The sequence below is a fragment of the Rhipicephalus microplus genome, chromosome 1 (genome assembly GCF_043290135.1).
Source record: "Rhipicephalus microplus isolate Deutch F79 chromosome 1, USDA_Rmic, whole genome shotgun sequence".
Taxonomy (NCBI): Eukaryota; Metazoa; Arthropoda; class Arachnida; order Ixodida; family Ixodidae; genus Rhipicephalus; species Rhipicephalus microplus.
In genome coordinates this window covers 292,782,202-292,802,877 of record NC_134700.1, presented here as the reverse complement: position 1 = coordinate 292,802,877, position 20,676 = coordinate 292,782,202, and the positions used below count along the sequence as shown (strand labels likewise).

General features: G+C 43.1%; 1 protein-coding gene across 1 annotated transcript; it reads left to right on the top strand.

Moving 5' to 3' along the window:
* Positions 1-740: 740 nt before the first annotated feature.
* Positions 741-20,445, top strand: LOC142763706 (NADH-quinone oxidoreductase subunit B-like). The gene is made up of 5 exons (XM_075865158.1): positions 741-864; positions 3,678-3,916; positions 7,303-7,482; positions 14,793-14,928; positions 20,272-20,445. The coding sequence occupies exons 1-5, from the start codon at positions 852-854 to the stop codon at positions 20,367-20,369; spliced, it is 666 nt and encodes a 221-aa protein (XP_075721273.1). The 5' UTR covers positions 741-851; the 3' UTR covers positions 20,370-20,445.
* The last annotated feature ends 231 nt before the right edge of the window (positions 20,446-20,676 follow it).

Here is a 20,676-nt window from a genome sequence, read left to right as displayed (position 1 = left end):
TGACACCACGTGCAAGATTAGTTGTGTTTCAACGCATGTATAAGATGGATGTCAAGGTCATGAAATAAACAACTGGAAGTTTAGCGCCTACCTTTCTAGACGTCTCTGTCGTGTTTCTCCTTTTATTTCATATGTGCCGCGCTAACACAATTAAGCTAAGTTGCTGCACATAATTTAGTTTCAAACGCTCGATGGAGTGGGTGGCTGTCATTGCCAGGACGGTATTTTCGACAATATCGAAAACATCATGACATTCATGTGGCTTTACATAGTTTAATGCTATGTAAACAACTTCCGTTTTCGTCTTTGTGACTGCTTTTGGCGCACGCCTGCAGTAAAGGTATTGCCTTGAGATTTACCCCAAATAAGAAAAGCAGCATGACCAACTGACGTTTGCAATACAAATACTCCTGAAAACATAACGAGCATTGTAGATGCAAGATCGTAAAAATGCAAGGAAATGTTGACTAAAGAGACCATCACGTCATGCAGCCAGTCTTTTGTCAATATCAACCTCCGTGACGCCATCCGCCGCGCTCCTCTCTTCAAAGTACGGGTTCAATGCATGGCCTCTGAGACGTTGCGCTTGTCACGTTTTTTTTTTCTTAGTTTATGCCTTGCTTGCAAAAGCTTGTTCAAGCAGCCCTTTGTTTTCGTTTTTATATCAGTATTTTATTTGGTAAATTTACAAGACACTACGCGTGAAAACTTCATAACCACGATATGTGGCCACACTTTTTTTTTTAAATTTCGCTTTCGTTTTCTTTTTTCAAAAGTACAAATCCAAATCAATCCAATCTGTATCACATTTTGACTTTCGGTTGCTGAAGGTCTGTAGGGTATTCTCGAGGATGGGAAGCCAAGGTAATGCTTGAAACAGCGCTTATGTTTTCTTGATCCTGCAATATTTCATTTAGAAGCTTAACGAATATTTCTTGCACTATATTCAGCATTGTGCGTGTGACGATTTGTGCATACTTCTATGTAAAATTTCTAGAGAACTGCACATGTTGAGTTGACGCTGAGACGCACTTGTGCGAAGTGCGTCGTTTCGTGGACCACAGACAGCTATTTTAATCCTGTGCATGAAGTATGGCGTAACGTATCATTTAGCCAAATAAATAGCGTTCCAGGCATCCTTACGTTCATTGAGAGATGGCGGTATGTGGTTGAGCGATGTCATCGTAGGGAAAGATTCTATGAATCGAGGAATTTGGGCCAGGCATGCATGTTATTCAGAAAGTCTCAGCGGAATCATTGACGGTGAATGTTTCATGCACAATTGCAAGGTGGCTCCGATCTGCGTTAAAGTATTGGGAAACCACCACGAACTCTTTTCACCTGGTGGCCAAATAAGGCTACGATCACCGGTACTTGTGTATGTCGTGCACTGTAGTATATTTTCGTAATATGTCAGCTGCGCGTTGGTCTTTGATGCTGGTTACATAACCGTAGGAGAACGGCTGATTTGATTTGTGTTGTGCTACCCGCCAATGCATTGGGTTGCGTAGGTGTCGGATGCACTTCAGCCTTGCTAATTCATCATCGGACTTTTCGCAATATGCATAATTTATAATATAGAATTTACAGACCGTGAAAAGCATGACACAACCGTCGCAGAGGCAGCATCAATGCTGCTCGATGTCTAATGCACAGCGTTATTCGAAACGAATTTTGGGCATTGTGTGACAACTTACGCCAGTTTCGTAGCAAACTATTTTTAGAAAGCAAGAAGAGGTCCAAATAAAATCGGGCAGCAGAGAGCAAGTGCTAGATCTACTAAAGCAGGCCCACGCATACAAAGTTAAGTAAAGGCCATGAAATAGCAGACATTGGCATCAACTGCAAGGCTATTTTTATTTAGTGGATGCACGCTATGTCATGCCATCACTCTTACTTAAAATAAAGTTGCTTTACAAACTGTATCAAAGAGAATGAATCACCGTCACATGTGCCGACATTTTCTTGAGGATGTGGTGTGTCTGACTTGCATTTTTTATACATGTTTTGGCAGGATCAGTTTTGATGTAATGTTGTAGTTTCAGCCATATCTCTCATATTTACCCAAGCTATACATACTTCACCTTCATTAATACCATCACAGCTTATGTGATTCCTTAAAGGAACACTAAAGGCAACTATTAAGTTGACGTTAATTGTTGAAATAGCAGTCCCAAAATCTCGTAGTGTTACTTTTGTGCCAAGGAAGTGCTTATTTTGAAATAAAGTCGCATTTTGGTGGTCCGCACTGGGTTAGCGCAATTCAAATCACCCCCCTCAAGCAGAACGTCTCACATCAATGTTCGAACCATTTTCAGCCATTGGCTCCGAGATGGTAGACATGCTTGGTTCAACTGGGCCCCACTAGATGGCACGACTTGTCCAGTTATAGCAGGCGAAAATTGTACTTTTGAACCATTTGCGCAATTCCCCATAGTAATGTCCGGCGGTTCTTTCTTCCATGAATGAAACAGATACTAACAAACGGCATTTTATTATGTCTCTTGATGCACGGAAGGTTCCTTATTTAGTGTAGCTAGTTTGATTAGTACTGATTAATTGTAGGCTGTAACATAGATGTTATCAGGATCATTTTGAGAATGTCCTACTAAGGCACATTTGTTCACAAGCATTTACCTTAGTTTCCCGGCAAGTAGGGCACTGCTGTTGATCTGTTGATAACATTGTTGTCTTAGATGTTGTCATACATTGAGCTTTCACTCTCATGTAAATTGTTATTTGACCTTAGTGTCCCTTTAAAGTCAGTGTGATAAGTGCTAGGGGAATGTAACTATATGATTTGAATCCGTCACCGCTTTTGCCAACCTTAAGGGCCAGCCTGAAAGGGCCAGTAAACAGTCCCAAGGTCCAAAAGTTTTAATTAAAAGAAATGGGCGCACTTTTGTAATGTGAACATCCTGCCGCAAGAATTTAGTGAATACGTGCTATAATAAGCAACTTACTGTAGTTAGACCATCCCTCTCAGCCAGTTTCAAATTTTCGTGCGGTTGATCGCTACCCTTTTCCGTCATAAGTAGAGGAAGAAGTTGCTCGTCTTCGTGACTCCACCCACTTCGGCTACGTGACACGACGTCCGTGATTCGTCATCGACACACAAGCAACGACGGAGCAGGGCGTCCTCATATGAACACGGGTCTTAGCAGCATAGGCAGGAAATGCAAAGCGAGGAGCACTTTTCCCCTAGCGGTAAAGTAGTAAGACGCCTCTTTATCACGGAGGCTTTTGTTCTATCAATACCGCTTCTCCAAGAATCTCCGGTGCTATGAAACAGCAGAGGGCATCACTGAAAAATGAAAATGCACACTGTACAGCTAAAGCTGCATCGCAGCAGAGTCAAGGAACTGTTTTGTAGGGCAAGGAACCAGTCGAAGAGCTCAGTGGTGCGTAACATTGCCCATTGGGAAGATTTTGTCAAACTGCGTGTACGAGGGGAATTGGTCAAACAAAGAAAACTGGTGGGGCATTGTTTTTCGAAATAGATGCGTGGCGCCGGCGCTGTAATAATTAGCAAATGTGATCACTACAGTCTACTGTACGAATTGGCGAGCTTGTTCGGGGGTGTATAAAAAAATCGGAGCCTGTTTACTGGCCCCTTAACTTGTCAAAGTCTGTTAATGTGTGCCTCTGTTTGCCGACTCACACATCCTTTTTTGCAGCCATCTGGGGGTCGGGCCGCATGGCAACTTCAGTCCTGCAGCGTATACTTGGACCGCAGTGTCGCTGCACTGCAGTGGCGTCGCAATTGCGGCCAAGTGCAACCAAGGCCTCTGAGCCTGTCTCTGCAGAGCCTGGCCAAGTAACGCAGCCATGGAGGCCGTATTCTCCTGCCAAGCCGGCCAATATGGTGGAGTTCGCGCTTGCTCGTGCTGATGACATACTTGCCTGGGGAAGGAAGGTAATCAGTATACCAATGCTAGAAGCTTACTCATACTTCAGCTGTGTACCTGTAAATATCGCCTACTGAACTTCTTTCAAGGGCCTGATCACCAGAGCTTGAAGGGGGGTGTGCTATGCATAATAGGAGTGTTTCGACATGATGACCAATCTCCAGTAGAGCAGTGTTGCGGAATGGGCACCTTCATTCCAATTCCGTTCCGGGGAAATAATACCTGCCACAATTACATTCTTTTTAATTCCTTGGAAGGAAAAAAAATTTGACCATTCCCACTCCAGGAATGGCCAGGCAGCTCCATTCCATTCCTGTGATTTCTCAATGTAGGAAATATATCTTGATAGTTTCTTGGGGGTAATAATGAACGCCCCCATAAAGGTGGTGTCACAAGATTCATTAAAGGGATACTGAACAAAATTTTTGCCACCAATATTTTCAGCCAAATCGCTAAATTGGATTTTGAAATCGATAGAGAAAACCTTCATTCCAAGCAGAAACTACGGTAAAATAATGAATTTAATGCATTTTTCAAAAACTGGCGCGTCTAGCCGCAGCGCCGTGAACAAGAGGACAATGCTGCAGGGATAATGCATTTGTTTGTACACTGACTTATACGTCGGTTTCTTTGTAACGAATTGGCAGATTGTCCCCATTTTTACACCACGCCAACCCCTGGCTTTGGCTAACTAAAAGTAGGCATAAAAAATGCATTGTGGCCTTTGACTTCGATAGAACATGTGCTCAGGCCTACATGATTACTTTTGAGTGTGATATTGCAGTAGTAGCTATTACGGGTGTAGCAAAATATGTTCCTCCTGATGTTCTATTTGTTTGGCGATGCGAACACAAGTATGTATGCCGACTCATAGGAACTGAGCGAATTTGCAAGAAATATAAAAAAATAACGATAATAATGAAATGATCCCACGCCACAGCAGTGGGAGTGCCGGATGACCTTCTTTTAGCTCGAGATTCAGGAGCGCCTGATCTCCTAGCCTTGATCTCTCGAATGCCTGGTATTTCGAACATGTTCGGCAATCGTTCACTAGTTTTTTGGTGACTAGGCTTATCTCATAAAAAACACTTAAGCGTCCTCGTAATTTTTAAATGCTGCAATAAAGGTTGCAAGCTGTACAAGGTGCAAGAAGAAGCATTATTTTGTTTTATTCATGAGAATATTGTCACGAAATGTTGTAAGCTAAATGGGCACTTTGCCATTTATATTTTACAACCACTATTGTTAATGATGGCTTTTTGAATGTTTGGTTATAAAAAAATGAGATAAAGCAATGGCCGTTGTGGAGATAGGCTTGCACTAGGCTTACCTACTAAGTGCAATTGTGTAGGGATGTGACGTCCTCCACTGCCGCTGCGTGCAACAACGCTGCGGCCAAGTTCATTATTTTCTCCAACACGATGCAGAAACCACGCACGAGGCAGGATAACAACAACAACGGGTTTATTAACCCGAGATGCAGCCCAGTGTGACACTCACGGGCTTGCAGGCCGTATAGGGAACTCCGCAAAATCGAGAAAGTACGCTTGCCTACAGCGCGACGACTCCCGCGCAAAGGCCGAAGTCGAACGCACGAACGAGAATCCGCCTGCTGAGCAGCGTTTTAACCACTCGTGAAGGCCTGCGAGCATCTGCCGCGACGAGCGAATCGTCGGGCGCAACATAGCTCGTAGGAGAGAAGGATGTCACGTGTGGCTCAAAGGAAAATGGCGCTGCGTTGTGACGTAGGCCTAGGCAGCGTGCCAGCGTAGCGTGCCCGGACATGCCAGCGCGAGACGGAGCCGACGCTTGACTCACCCAGACCAAGAGGCACCCTGGCAGCCATCTTGGCGAATGCGGGTGCTTATGCGCGCCCGGGCTTACACGGTCAGTGCGCGCGCGGCAGCTGGGGAACGAGGCGCCAGGTAGAATAGCGTTCTCGATTCCCTCACCGTCTGCTCAAGCGTAACTGCTCGAGTGCAGTTACGCGAAGAGTAGAGACAAACTTTCGAGGAATGCAGTCGCTATAAGGACATAGTTGTACGAGGCGTGTTGTTTATAAATGTACCGTGCTTGTAATCAGCCGGGCCATTTTAAAAGGGCCGCTTTATTGTTAAATATGAGACTCTGATTTAATAATGTAGAAAGTTTGAGAAACAGCACGAGAATGAAAACGTGGCTCATTTTCCAAAAAAGACGTAATTTCATTCTCATTCCATTTCAGGCAAAATCTGCTTAATTCTATTTCCATTCTATTCGTTAAGTGTTGCCCCCATTCCATTTTCATTTCGTGGTCGAGAAAATGTGGAATGATTCTGGAATCACTCCAATTTCAGAGTGGCAACTTTGCAACACTGCACGTGTAGAACAACTACAGGTTTCATTCTTGGTTTATATCCCTTCAGCATATATATAGTACACTCAAACTTTAAAAAGTAGTCTCGCAATATATTTAGTGTTAAGAATCAACCTTTATAATGAATTTCTGGATATAACAAGTTTATTTTAATGTAAGATGCAAGTTTGTTATAATGAGGTTCGAGTGTAATGCATTCTCTGCCTTCTGAAAATCGGCTATATCACTGTTCGGTGCCAATCATGATGCACTGTCTGTGAATGTATTAAACTTGCATTTTGTCCCGAGCCATCGCGCATGCTATTTCAAGAAAAGCAGGGTGTTGCTTTCCACAATTTCCAGCAAGTGATCACAAATATAGAGTAATATAAACACTTATGTGCTGCACAATTATTCATGTTGCATTTATAATTCATATAGTGTGGTTGAAACTACAGAATAACTTCTAAGGCTTCGTTATGTGCGTCATTCATGCTGTTATTAATAAGAACCCGCCTCACAGACAACGACTGCTAAGGCAAGTATAGAGGATATTATTGGAAGTAATTGCAATGTAAATGTGAAGAAAGAAAACTGGACGAAAGGACTACTTGTTACTGGCAAGTACCGAACCTGCTACCTTCGAATAATGCTTCTGATGCTCTGCCACTGAGCTACTGCATTCCTCCTTTCATTTTATAAAGTGTATGTGCACATATAAACGTGGGAGCGTGTTCGGTTAGTTCTCATTAATATTGTCTAACAGAGAAACATGAGCCCTTAAATTTACGCATCTTTCCTTCATTCGTACTGGCAGTAATCTTGACTGAAAACTCGAGAGGCTTGCTACTTTTCCTCAAGTAGCCTTGCTTTCTTATCATTAGGCCTCGTTGCATCTAAAGTTCTTTGTGTCAGCTCCTGTGTAGAAAAAAAAAATGATACTGAATAAAACAGAGACAAATGTTTACGTGGTGCTTATTGAAAGTCTGTGAAAATGTTTCCTGCAGTGTGATGTTGCCCAGTAAACCAAGCAGGGTGCGGTTTTTGCTTTTTAAACAGACTTCCCTCTGGCCACTGACATTTGGCCTGGCCTGCTGCGCAGTGGAGATGATGCACATTGCAGCCCCTCGTTACGACATGGATCGTTACGGTGTTGTGTTTCGTGCAAGTCCTCGTCAAGCTGACGTCATTATTGTAGCCGGGACAGTTACCAACAAGATGGCACCGGCATTAAGAAAGGTACTGTGGAGATGCATTGGAAGGGTTGTTAACATTAGCACTTCCTACAATTTCTCAAAATGCAAATATATCTCGAGAGAGATATTGGGTGGAAGGTTAATCATCATTCTTTGTTTGTGCTGAATTAAAGCAGGCTTTCTAGGCAGTCCGAAATTTTGTTGTGTTTAGATTTGCTTATGAGATAGTAAGATCTTCTATTCAGTGTTAAAAGCTGTGGGGTCTCGAAATGGAGAGCGCCACCCTATTGGAGTTAAAGTGAACGGACACAGTAGACGTGGTCGGACCCAACCAAACAACATACATTTATTTAACTGCTTTTAGATCGACGATAGCATCAGCCGAATCAATATACATCAATAGTGATCAACATGCTAAAACAACCTTATTCAGTATTACCATACACTCAACAACATAACATACACAAGGTGGAGAACTCTTGAGTCGCCACGAGGGCCTCCAGAAGACAACCCGTGGTGCAGTGCACAGGGGACCCACCGTGAAAGACAACCGTTCGCGCCAACCGCCACGCGCAAAAGAAGCCCGCTTCTCACTCCTGTGCCGCCACCCCCAGGCTTGCCGCCAGGCGTGACCACTAGCGCTACCGTTCTAACCATGATGATGATGGCGGTGGTTGAACGCTTGCAAGCACAACTTCCCCTACCGCTCGATAGTTGTGAACACTAAATGCGGCCTATGTGCGGAACACATGCACCACAAAGTGCATACGAAATTGCAGGGGGTGTTAGCACCATCTCAAAGAAAAGGTAGTGCTAAAGTAAATACTCATCAGGAACAGCTTATTAAGAAGTTTACTATTTATTGTAGCACATATAATGCCTGAAAAATAGAACTTTCCGAATAGCGAGATTTCGGTTGTGAAGCAAATTTTAATATTGAAGTGTCGGTGTGAATCAAATCAAATATCTTTTAAATAATTCTAGAAAATATTTTCAATGCTTTAAAGAAATATTGTAGAAAAGAATTGGAGAGGATTCCTAAGCATATTCTTACGAGATAGCTATGTGACAGTGTTTTTTTTTTTGGCTTGGTTGATGAAGAGCGGGTGGGGTGGTGTTTCATAGTTATCAAGAATGAGGTGATTCAGGCGAATGGTATTTGTGTACATGATTTGGTGCAACTGAAGTGTTGCCGACAACACTTTACACATGAAAGGCATTGTTGCTATTTCTTTAACATCTACATTTCTTCAACATCATTCATTTTCTGAAGTCCAAATATATGTGGTGACCAAGGGTGTGCTTCCTTCAATCCAGAGCTATAAATTGGCCTCGTAGATATGAATATATAAAAACACCTAAACATTTCTATGCTAAAAATTTTGAGCATTCTATTTTTCGGGCTTCCTGCCGAACACTCAGGTCCAAAACAGCATTGAACCACATCTATCATGGCCATGTTGGTACCAGCGTTTTATTTAGTCTTTGCGATTGTGACTGTAGCAGAGCCTTAAAGGAAGCTTTGACGCAATACCACAGCGTGACTGGAGCCACTGCCAATCGGACGTTGACTGCATTTGTTCTTGGTAAATTTGAATAGTGAAATTCCACTGTGAATCGAATCAAACAGCATGCACAATTAGAAAAATATCCTAAATTTTGAATATTCGCACAGCCCTAGTCAAAAAGCTTCATGTTTTGAGCATGTCATCCACTGCCTTATTTAAATGACTGTGATTTCGATATCACTATTCTTGAATTTCGTGAATATCCATTGCTGTAAACGTTTGCAACCTGAATTGCATCACCTAAATTATACTGATACTGTTCTCATAAGTAGCCATGGGACAATTCTGGCTGTGGAGACATTAGGTTTAATGCAACTCATTTTAAACATGGGAAAACAAGCATGCTCGCTCACTAAGGTGTGTGCAGAACTTTTTGCAGAGGGTAGCATTGAGGGTGTGGTGGCCATCAGGCATAGCTAGTCTTTTTTTTTTTTTTTTCAGTGCTGTGTCATGACTGGCAAAAGTAGTCAATAGTGTGTATCAACAAGCACTGGGCACTTGCCTAGAGCCTCCACATTGCGTTGCTTCTCCTGCGTCAATGCGGCGACTTTCTTGTCACTGTCGAGAGAACTTAAGCGGGCTACCCTCTGTACGCCAAGGAAAGCAAAAGTCAGTGCTCCTCATCAAGTGCTGCACAGCTGCTTACAAAAGCAGGTTTTTTGCCTTTACATAAGACGAAGGTTTTCTAGAAGGCTAGACGATCGGCCTTGTTGGTAAAGCTTCGTAAAAAATGTCAAGTGCCAGTGATGAACAATTTCAAAAAGAGACACAACATGGTTGCTCGTGTTGTTCATTTTTTTGGACACCTGTCACCTTTTCTTAGTTTGATTCAGAGTTCGTCTTTCCTAACATTTTTGTATATGTGCATTATATGAAAAGGCGAAATCGCAGATGTGGGCATACTAATCGAATGTTAATGAATGAGCAAATGGAAATAAAAACTCTTAGAAGAATGCCCATCGGTGACTGCAAATTGGTCCTTTTCTGTGTGTAGCGGTACAACGAAGTCGGCAGTGAGGTCAATTAAAAAAAGCAGCACTAAGTTCATAGACAGTTCTCATTTGAGGAACCGTTCCACAATTCGACGTTTTTTTTTTACATGGATATATTTTACTCGATTAAGTTCATGTTGATTATTGTTGAATGTGGACACGGTTATCCTCAACAATTAGACAAGCCAGCGTGACGGCCTAGCCAGCCTCGCGGGCAAATGTAAATGAAAATATACGGCAACAGTCTCTGTGTGTTCCTTATTACTATACGTGTTTTTTCATGAATGTGAGGCAAGTTTGTCTCTTGCATTGGCCATAATAAACCAAGAAAAAAAAGCGAGAGAAAGGAAAACAACCTACCTTTGAGATATCATGGCACGCCTGTGATACCTTTGCCACCACCGTTACTGTTGCTCCGTAACACAAATTGGGGCAGCAGCACATGTGCTGTTTGCACCATTGCCTCGTCGTAGTGTTGTACCACCTGGTGGTATTTACACTCCCGGTAGCTTCTTTTCTGTGACCAATCGATGGAAGAAAAAGCCAACATCAATTAAAATGCTGAGCAAGAAGCAGTTGAATGCTTTCACGGTGGCAGGTGGTTCGCGGCTGGTGCTCTCGGCAAACCACAAAAGGGCAAAAATTCTGTGATGAGGAATACGTGCTCGTCCATGTACGACTTCTGAGAAGCATTTGCCTTCTTTCGATGAAGGCTGACTACTACATTGTGCATGCATTTGTGAAGATGACCACAAACAACATAAGGACCTGTCACTAGCTGGTCGGGTGAATATATAATTTTTGTTTATTGTTACATTCATACTAATCATATGAACTAGTCGGCCTCTGCTTTAGCCGTTTCGTGCTGCTGCTGCACCAACGTTTTACTTCCGGGAAGGGGAAAAATGATTTTAGTGAATGGCATGCTTCGAAGTGAACAGTGTACCTTACATCTAGGGACCATAATGTTTGCTGCCCTGTACATTCAAATTGAGGGAACGTGATCCTACAATACATGCATTGCATGATTTTAGTACACCAGAACAGCTGGCATTGGTCGAACACCGCACACTGAGCCTGTTGAGAGTTATGTACAGTCATCAGCAAACTTAGCATGAATGTTCAGCAGAGTGTCTCGAAACAGTTTGATGGACCCTAGAGCCGCATAGGTTTGGGTGGTTTTGTCTGCAATACATTACCCTTGCACGCCATCACTACTATTCATGCATACGGAGATACTACCTTGAAAACAGCGTCCAGCGCTTCGCATCTGGTATCAGTCAAAGCAGTGCAGATCATGCTTTGGAGCGTTTGTGTTAAGCTTCCTGACGACTGTATTTTCCAGTGCCATTTATCTGAAAGGAGGGTGCCTGGGTGAGTTGGACGGTGAAGCTGCAATATCTGTGAACATCGCACTACAGTGACCAGAAAAAGGCTTGCACATGGAAACTTCACAAAATTTATGAATTGGTGCGCGGCAGTCATGTCAGCTGTCAACACAAGTGGATTTTCTTTTTTTTCGCCAAACAGAGAATGCGCTTTGACTGCAGAAATTAACCGTGGAGTGTCAATGAGTGACAGGCGATGAAACTGCACCCTTTCACGTTCATTATGTTGTAGCATAAGATTTACCATGACATGTAAAAAATGTTGAAGTAAACAACAGTGTAGTTTCGTGAAGACCAAAGTGAACCAAGGGGCACTTAACCATAATTTGCTTTCTTTGTCATTCCAAAACAAATGCAGAAAACATATCGTGCATAGAAAATTGGTACATCAAACTTTGCCACTTCTGAACTACTGTGCAATGGGACAGACACAAAGCTCACACATGTTCTGCACCCTGCAGGAAACATGACATGTTTTTTCGCATATATAACATTTAGTTAGCACACACACGCACCTTTGATTGACTGCTTTTTGCACTGTCTTGCTGAGTCCAAATGCTGTGACGAACTGCCGTCTTTGTTTCGGTGCCTCACATCACTGATACACGCTTTGCGGCACTGACGATTGCATTTCATCGATGGGAAGTGGAAAAAGAAATACAGTAAAAGCTCGTTAATTTGACACCCGTTAATTCGAAAATTCGGATAATTCGGACGGCTCTATTGGTCCCGGCCAAAGTGCATATTAATCTATGGGACCAAACATTCGTTATTTCGTCGGAATTCGGTTCCGCACCGCTTAATTCGGACAAATGCTGACGGGTGCTGCTACACAAAAGCGTGATAAAGCAGCGCTGGCACCACTGGAGTGAAGCCGAAACCTGAGTGGCATCGCCATCATCATCAACTAGTGGGCGCGATCGCAGCGTCACCGAACGTCGGCGTCTTCTTTCTTCACCACTCAGCGCCTCCGACGCCATTTTTCCTTGTGTTGTCGTGTCGGAACCATCTCTTCTTGCGGAGTTCTCTTTTTCTTCTATTGTGACCGTATTTGCATGCCACCACCATCCTGCGCTACAGTGATGGCAACGCCAAAAAAGCGGCAGAAGTACGACGCGAAGAACAGCGGTTTTGTGAGGCCCGAGCATGCAGCAGTAGCTGACGATGGCATCGAGGAGGTGTCAGCCGAGTCCACCGACGATGACTGCCCGACTTTCGATGCTGTCCTTCCCACAGATGTGACCTTTCAGGACTACATCACGATTGATCATGGTGTCGCCACGAGTGGTCTCCTGACCGATCAAGAGATTATTAATAATGTCACGGGCGCCCATGAAGACCACGATTCCGACGAAGAATCATGCGAGGAGATACAGCCGCGACCTCACGGGAAGTCTCGGAGGCGCTGTTAATATTAGAGGACGCTTGCCTGAACACTCCCGACAGCTTGCGTGCTGTTGGCCATTTGAAACAGTTAAGAAAAATTGTGATGTCAGCCAGAATCTGCGCGAAAACGCAGACGACAATTACAAGATACTTCAACAAATAAAGGTATGCTTCTGCAGCTTAATTTTAAATGTTGTTTTCCCTGTTCATTCGCTAATTTGGCATTCGGTTAATTCGGACAGTTTTTCCGGTCCCGTGAAATCCGAATTAACGAGCTTTTACTGTAGAATGCTGGCCTGACAAAGTGCATCCATGAGCTGCACTAGTGTCGAGCTAAATAAATATATTTGTTGTGCCACCCACGCATGCAAACTGGACATTCACCACGGAAAAAGAGGCGGTATGGCACCACACTGATTGTTTCCCAGAGCCACTGCCAGGGGGCCGTGCATACTCTGTAAAGGCATGCACAAGGCAGATTGCTCTGATTTAATCACAATATTGATAAAGACTACTAATTCTAATTCACAATATATCTTGAATGAACCACAGTCGTAGAAAGAACGACATTGTTTTTTTACTTAGTTGTCGATTGCACCAAGGCAACATATGTATACATTCACACCCATAAATTCTACCAAAAACCTTTCGATTTTCTTGAAATAAAAAGTGTTTTAAATAAAAATGCTATAAAATGTGTAGATGTATTCAATTCTTGTACACCACACAAAGTTAAATGTGAGGAAATATCTTTGAAAAGAAAGATGGCACTATTCATAGCTTGGAGCGACATCTCTCACTGCCAGGTTGTCAAGGAGTAGATCTCTGGCTCGACCGAGTTGTCATGTAATGGACTGAGCGAGCATGAAAAGGCAAGCTAGTTTATGCATTTTTCAGAAAGTGGGTTAGAAACACTCACACAGTGCAGAGAAAAGAAAACAGTGCCCATCCTCGCGCTTTACTTGTACCATTTTTGGGACGTGTGGTTGTACCATTTTTGGGACGTGTGGGCATATTATGACGTTCAGTGACATAAGAGTTGTTATTTGAACTGAAGACCATTCTGGTGCACTACTTGAAGATTTTGTTTTTCTTGGATAATGGTGTGGAGCAATGCATGTTTTGCTGCTGTAGTCGCCAAAGTCAAGCCGGAGCGACTGCTTGCCACTCCCTCGATGACGATGCACCCGCTGCTGTCAGAGGCGCTCGCGGTGGAGCAGCATTAGATGTTAAACGTACCGTTACTGAAGGTTGTTTGACGTGGATATGCGGGATCAGAGTGCGCTGATGAGCTGTGTACTTTGTTGCTAATTGTTACTGCATAGAGAAAAAAATATATCTGAACTTCGGGGGGAGGGGGGGGGGCGGAAAGCACCCCATTGCACCCCCCTCTGGACCACCATGCGCCGCATACAATATACTACTGCATAACATTCATGCACAAATTTCTTTTCTTGGTTACCTCAGTTTTAATAGCCATTTTGGCATTGTATTTTCTAAATAGATGCTCTGCTTCTTGAAGTCGTCTTTAGTTTCTCTCTCTCAAATGCTACCACAAATTGCATTCAAATAGCCTAGAGATACACTTGAAAAGGCAGAACATTTAGGCATGTTGGTTGTTCATCATTCTTCATAGAACAGAGCTCAAATAAGAACCGGGACAGAAAGAGTGCTTCTCCTGTGTCTTTCTGTCCCATGTTCTTATTTGCGCTCCTGTTAATGAAAAACGATAGCCTAGAGATGGTCTCATAAAAGAAAATCTGCATTGTACTAGTATCTGACAAGGAAAATAAGAGTTGGCTTCTAGCTTAGAATTCTATTTAGAAACAGTAGGAAATTAATGACTGATATTAGGCTGTTCTTTTGGAATCCATTATTTGTAGCAAAATATTTGGTGCTTATACTTGCGGAACTGTTTCAGAAGACGCTATGTCATCATCATAGCCACAGTTGGGATGACAGCAAGATCAGAATAGCTTTTTGACTCTGACTGCCCCTTGCGGACTTTTGTTATTGCAGGTGTATGACCAGATGCTGGAGCCTCGGTGGGTCATCTCCATGGGGAGCTGCGCCAATGGTGGCGGCTACTACCACTACTCGTACTCAGTTGTTCGTGGCTGCGATCGTATCATCCCTGTGGACATATATGTTCCCGGTATAGTACCCATAGCTACTCACTATTCATTTGCACAAAAAAAGTTGTCGGCGATGGTGGCCGTGTTAGCAGCCTGTAGTTATTGTGCTGCTAAGCCACAGAAATTGAAGAAGCCCATAAAGGAAGTTCGTCATTCTTTTGCTCTTAAAAGGAAGCTTGTGATGACAAGACACAGTGGAAGTTCAAAAACTGCATGCATTCAGTCATTCCTCTCGACACTTCTTCTCTTCCTTTCTCTGCTGTGTTCCTGTAGATCACTTAATTTGAGAAAACAATAGAGAACAAGCAAGTTTGCTGAGTGAGATTGTTTTGTTTCCAAACATCCTTAAGTAGGTGGCTGTGAAATGCGTGTTCATGCTGATCAAGAGGTAGATGCTGATATATCAGTGGAAGTAGAATGGGAGCAAGCTTGTGTATTGTTAAACCTCAGTTGGGAAAATTCAGTGAAATCTGCATACTGATTCGCTATATTGGAACTTTGTTATTTGAAATTGGCCCTTTTATGAGAAGTATATCTGATGTTTTTTTTTTCTACATAGAAGGTGTTGTAATTACTACTTATAATACGGCAGCATAACACAGTAGTTAAAATAACAAAGAAAAATAAATGTGGTTGAACCTTAGAACCAGCCATAGCATTTATGGCTTGGTGCTGTGCCAATGAAGTCTCCTTCACAGTGGCTGTGCTGGACACAAAAAGCAGAAAGAAAGGAAGCTATCGTGCACTGCAGTTAACAGTATAAGTGAAGCTGTCATGCCAATACCTCCTCCTTGACTTCCCTTCAAAACTTTGGAGTATTACCCAGATTTGCTTGACATCGACTGAGCTGCTTGTACATCATGCAATCCAATGAACATCTAAAATTTAAGCCCATCGCATACCACAAAAACAAACCAGCTGGGAATTCAAATAGCATCCAAGTGTAATGACAACATGAATTGTGGCGCTTTGGTTCATAGTTCATTTCTAATTCATTTCCTAATTTGTGTCATTGTGTGTGAGCAAGATCTGGCAGGTAGAATTGTGCGAATATCTTAATGCTTTGAATTGAATGATTATTACAGTAGTTAAATTCTCTTTGATTGGAACTCAAATTATTAGTTTTCAAACTACTATTCGAAATGAACACACAAGTGTATGATAACGTGCATGTAAACTCTGTAAAGGTGGTTTCACTGCAGTGGAAGGGTTCTAATCGGTGAAAACATTTACGCAGGGGAAATCCGCACTGCTGTGAAGCCTCACTGCAAGATTAAATGAACATGTTACTCTCACATTGATTCATCATTTTTAAGTGTAAAAAGCTTGTGATACTGGCCTATATGCGCTAAGCCTAGTAGAGAAATGAAAAAAAAACATATTTTATAGGTTATCACTTGATTTCTACAAAAAGTCAGACAGTGCTAGTATTCAAACTTGTTTCCACTTCCTTTAAACCAAAAAGGCAATGGCATACGCACAGGTGTTCTTCAAATTAAAAAAACACATTTTTTTTTATGATATGCAATATGAATTATTTGAATTCGATGCGAAATTATTCAATGAAATTGCTATTTACTCGATTTCGCTTCAAACCATACATTTGCTATGCGCACTAACCTACTGGAAGGGCATTGAAAATTACTCTCCCTGCTGTGCATCAGTCCGGCAAGGCCTTGCATGTTGATTTTATCGCAGGACAAGCACTTGATGCCTACATAACCTTGTGGCACTGGTAGTAGTGAAGTGGGTAACTGCAAAGTTAATCAGCTACTGTGCACTTACCAAAAATTATTTCAGCTACGGTAACCGCACCTGTTAGTCACACTTCTTTCATTGGGAATTCATCCTATTCTTCAGAGAGTACAGTCAGACAGACAAATGACTTTTCCTGGGGGACTAACTGGGAAGGACCCACTGGGGCCGTCGGCTCGCCTCTGGCTGCTCCCATGTCGGAATTGCACTCCACATTTTCACGATGCCCCGGTGCATGCACCCTTCCACTTGCGTGAAAGTCGCAAAACGTCCATCTCTGAGGCTTTGCTATTGGCAATACTGGTTGTCCCCGCCCCTACCAAAACGATACTAAAATTTGAAGGGCAGCACAGGAAAATAAGAATGGGATTGCTTTTTGAGATAACGCAGTGGTAGCTTTGTGATATTTCTAAAACATGCGGTAATAATCTTTCTTTATTGATGGAGATCTCTTGCAAAATACTAGTACTAAAAATAATTGCATATTTGTAATCAGTACACAGATGCACATAAACTTAGTAAGTTTCATAATATTTGTGCAAGAATTGAATAAAATTTCAAAGACACGTGTCCCTGCTTGAAGGAATGCTACTGAACAATACTTTTGACACCAAAACTTCAGCCCAGTTGAATATTTGAGTGCTAAAATTGATTAGAACCTCAGCTAGAAAAGGAAATGTTTATTAGCCCCCGAAACAGACAAGCCAACCATTCCAGCGATTTCTCAGCCCACATCGTTCCCGCTGCGGTTCCTAGAACCATTATGAGTGGCACTGGCAGTGAACACGCTCCCATAGAGCATGTCTTAGCGTGTCTTCGAGACGATGTGACAGAGGGGTGTGAAGGAGAGGGGGAGAAAGTAGCAGGACGGGATAGTGTTCACCCTGTAGGCATATAGTGTCACAGCCATCAATGCATATGGCACGCGGAGGATGTATGCCAATGTGTGCTCCTAAGCTTCTAAAAATGCAGCCAACTATTCAAAAATGCATGGAAATGCTCCGTTTATCGAAACAATCGCATGTTCGAAGTGGAATTTCGGTATTCTCATATTTTGCTATTTTAACACGAAAGTGTTTTATGCAAGGGTCGACCAGGCCTTTGCTGATGTACTTCCGTCATTGATATGATGTAAAATATATAACAGACTGCAAAGCATAAAAAATTGGTTGCATCTGCACATTTCACCGCAAAGGACATTGAAAAACATTCATCTTCTGTCTGCAGGCGTTGCGCTTCTATGTCCTCCTCTCCCACATACGGAGAGGTGGGTGAGGAGGACATCTAGGCACTCCTGCCTATGGAGAGGCAGCTGAGGAGAACATGGCGGCACTCTACTCTGCGTGAGATATGGGCGCCATCTGGCAGTGGTGTGTAACAAACGATAGTATTTTAGAACGCAGAGCAACTTGTAGGTGGTGACACTGTGTCATTTTAGCGAAGCGTAGGAAACACTCGCTTTTTCGTTCATAGTGTCCCATCATCAGCGCAGGATATTGTCAGCAGTGCGGTCTTCAGAATTACATATCCATGTATTTTCTAAATAAAGAAACACACTGTCTAATACTCAAATATTGATGCTGCCCTTCAAATATTCATAATGTTTGTTTTGACAATATTCACATGTATCAACACAGCCAACTGAACAAGATGGGTGGGCATTGAACAAGAAGCTGAGTCAATTGACGGACAAACGAAATGCAGACACACCAAAATTTTCTGCGATAAAGTATCCCAAGAAAAACCATCTTCTTTGAAAAAAAAAAAAGAAGGTTGCGTTGCCCACCGTCGAACCTGTGACCTCTCGCTCCGCAGCGCAAGGCCACTAGCCCACAAAGCATACGTTCTCCAGCTTTCTAATGGCGAGCTATCTATATATATCATATACCATTGGCGGGCCTCAGAGCTCAGCAATGTCAGCTCGTTTTCGCCATCAGTAGCGAGATAGTGTGAAGGGCCTGTCTAAAGGTGGTCGCACGTGCCTCTCGGAGCGTGGTTGCTTGTGCATGTGCGCTTATTGTGTGATTCAGGCACTTTGTACCTCTTGTGCTTCCACCACAAGTTTGCTTTGAAGTTACAGTAGTTAAAGAGAGCACGGAAGTCGCTTCGTTCGCTGCCACAGCCGCATTTACGAAAGAAGCGCTCTGCTCACACACTGCGACGTAAAAATTGTGACAGCTGTTCGTGCTTGTACTGTGTGTATTTGTGCATTCATTTCATGCGCGTTTGTGTTTGAGCAACCTGCTTTAAGTGCTGAGCTGCGACAGTTGTTGGCCCGTGCTCGTCCTGCATATGCTTATTTCGTGTGTGCTTTCTGCTTGAGGTGTGTGCCGAGAGTTTTGATCAGCTTGTTGTTTCTTGTGTGGCATTACAATTTGTTGCCGTAGCATTCATTCCTTCACCTTTGTTTGAAAACACCGCACTATAAATGCTCAACTGCCTCTGTGAAGACACCTTTCAGTTTCATGTTATACAGTGCAGTCCACTTATAACGATACCACATATAACGATATATCGGTTATAACGATGGGTCGACTTAACAGTCTTTTTATGCATTGGGGCTATGGGAAAAAAAACCATATATAACGATATGTTATCCACCGCATATCGGATACAACGATGAAAAGTTTGCCGTGGACGGCATGTTTCATTCAGAATAATCGTAACATTTAGATTGATAAGTTCTTCTGAAACGAACTATGCCGAGACAAGACGAAAAGTTAGCGTAGGCGAGTACGTATCTGCCGCCACTGCAGGACAGCGCCGGCAGCGCGTCCCGGCCGTTCAAAAAGCCGAGGAGAGCATCGCGAGTTGGCGCGACGCGCTACAGATGGCGCCAGCTGTGTCACGTTTTGCGCCTCGCCGCGCGTCGACCGCGGAGAGGCTGAGAGAATTTAAAAAAAAAAAAATGCGACAAGCAAAGCGCCGCGCTCCGCGGCTCCCCGCCTTCTACAACGGCAAGCCGGCAAGCTACTCGTAGCTTGCCGAACGAAAGCGGGAAAGAGAGAGAAAATAAAAAAAGCGAAAAGCAAAGCGGCGCGGCGGCATGGGGGCGGGGCCTCGTTGGCATTCCGGCTGTGTACCTCTGGCTGTGCTTTCTTCCTCCCACTGCTCCGACCCCGCCGTCGGTCAGTCTCTCTTCATCAGCGAACCCGTGATGCGTTCTTCGGAGTAAGAAATAAAGTCTTGTTTTTGACATCCTACTATCTACAATATTTATTATTTGGTGAAAATAGCAAAATGAAGCCTGTAGCTACAAAAGGTACGTCCGGCGACGATTTTTTGGCGGCAGTCCAGATATAACGATCACCGGTTATAACGATCATATTTTTAGGTTTTCTCGATATCGTTATAAGTGGACTGCACTGTATACAGATTGCTAAACAGAGGGATCAGCCATGTTTTTCTTTTTTTGTTCAGTGTTCCTAATAAGGGCACCGAAGTAAAAAGGAAAAACAAGAGAAGTACGAGTTTGGCTTATGAGCGTAAGCTGCGTTAGTAAATAGCAAATTTTTCCACAACCTTCAGTGCCTCAACACTCATGCAAACCTGTCCCATTATTTCGCTCCAAGCGAAGTTATGACAATGGCCTTGTTATAACATTTCAGGCTGTCCTCCAACTGCCGAGGCCCTCATGTATGGCATCTTGCAACTGCAGAGGAAGATCAAACGCATGAACCTGACTCAAATGTGGTACCGAAAGTAGGCTGCACCCGTCTGCTGCAGGGGGCTTAAGTCTGCACGTATTAGTTGTTGTAATAAAGATGTGTAAAATTCTCTCACCATCTGTACATTGCTTCACTTTTCAATGTAGAGCATTTACACATCTCAACCTGCAACCTGAATGACATGCAAAGTCAACATGCGAATGTTACTGCCGTGACAGCACATTTTTTATAAAAACAGTCATTTTGTATGTTTCTGCATTGCTCCTAGTGATTTCAAAGGTGTGCAAAGAAAAATTCAAGTTCTCACACTCATATGAATGGCACGTTTACACCACAAAGGGGCAG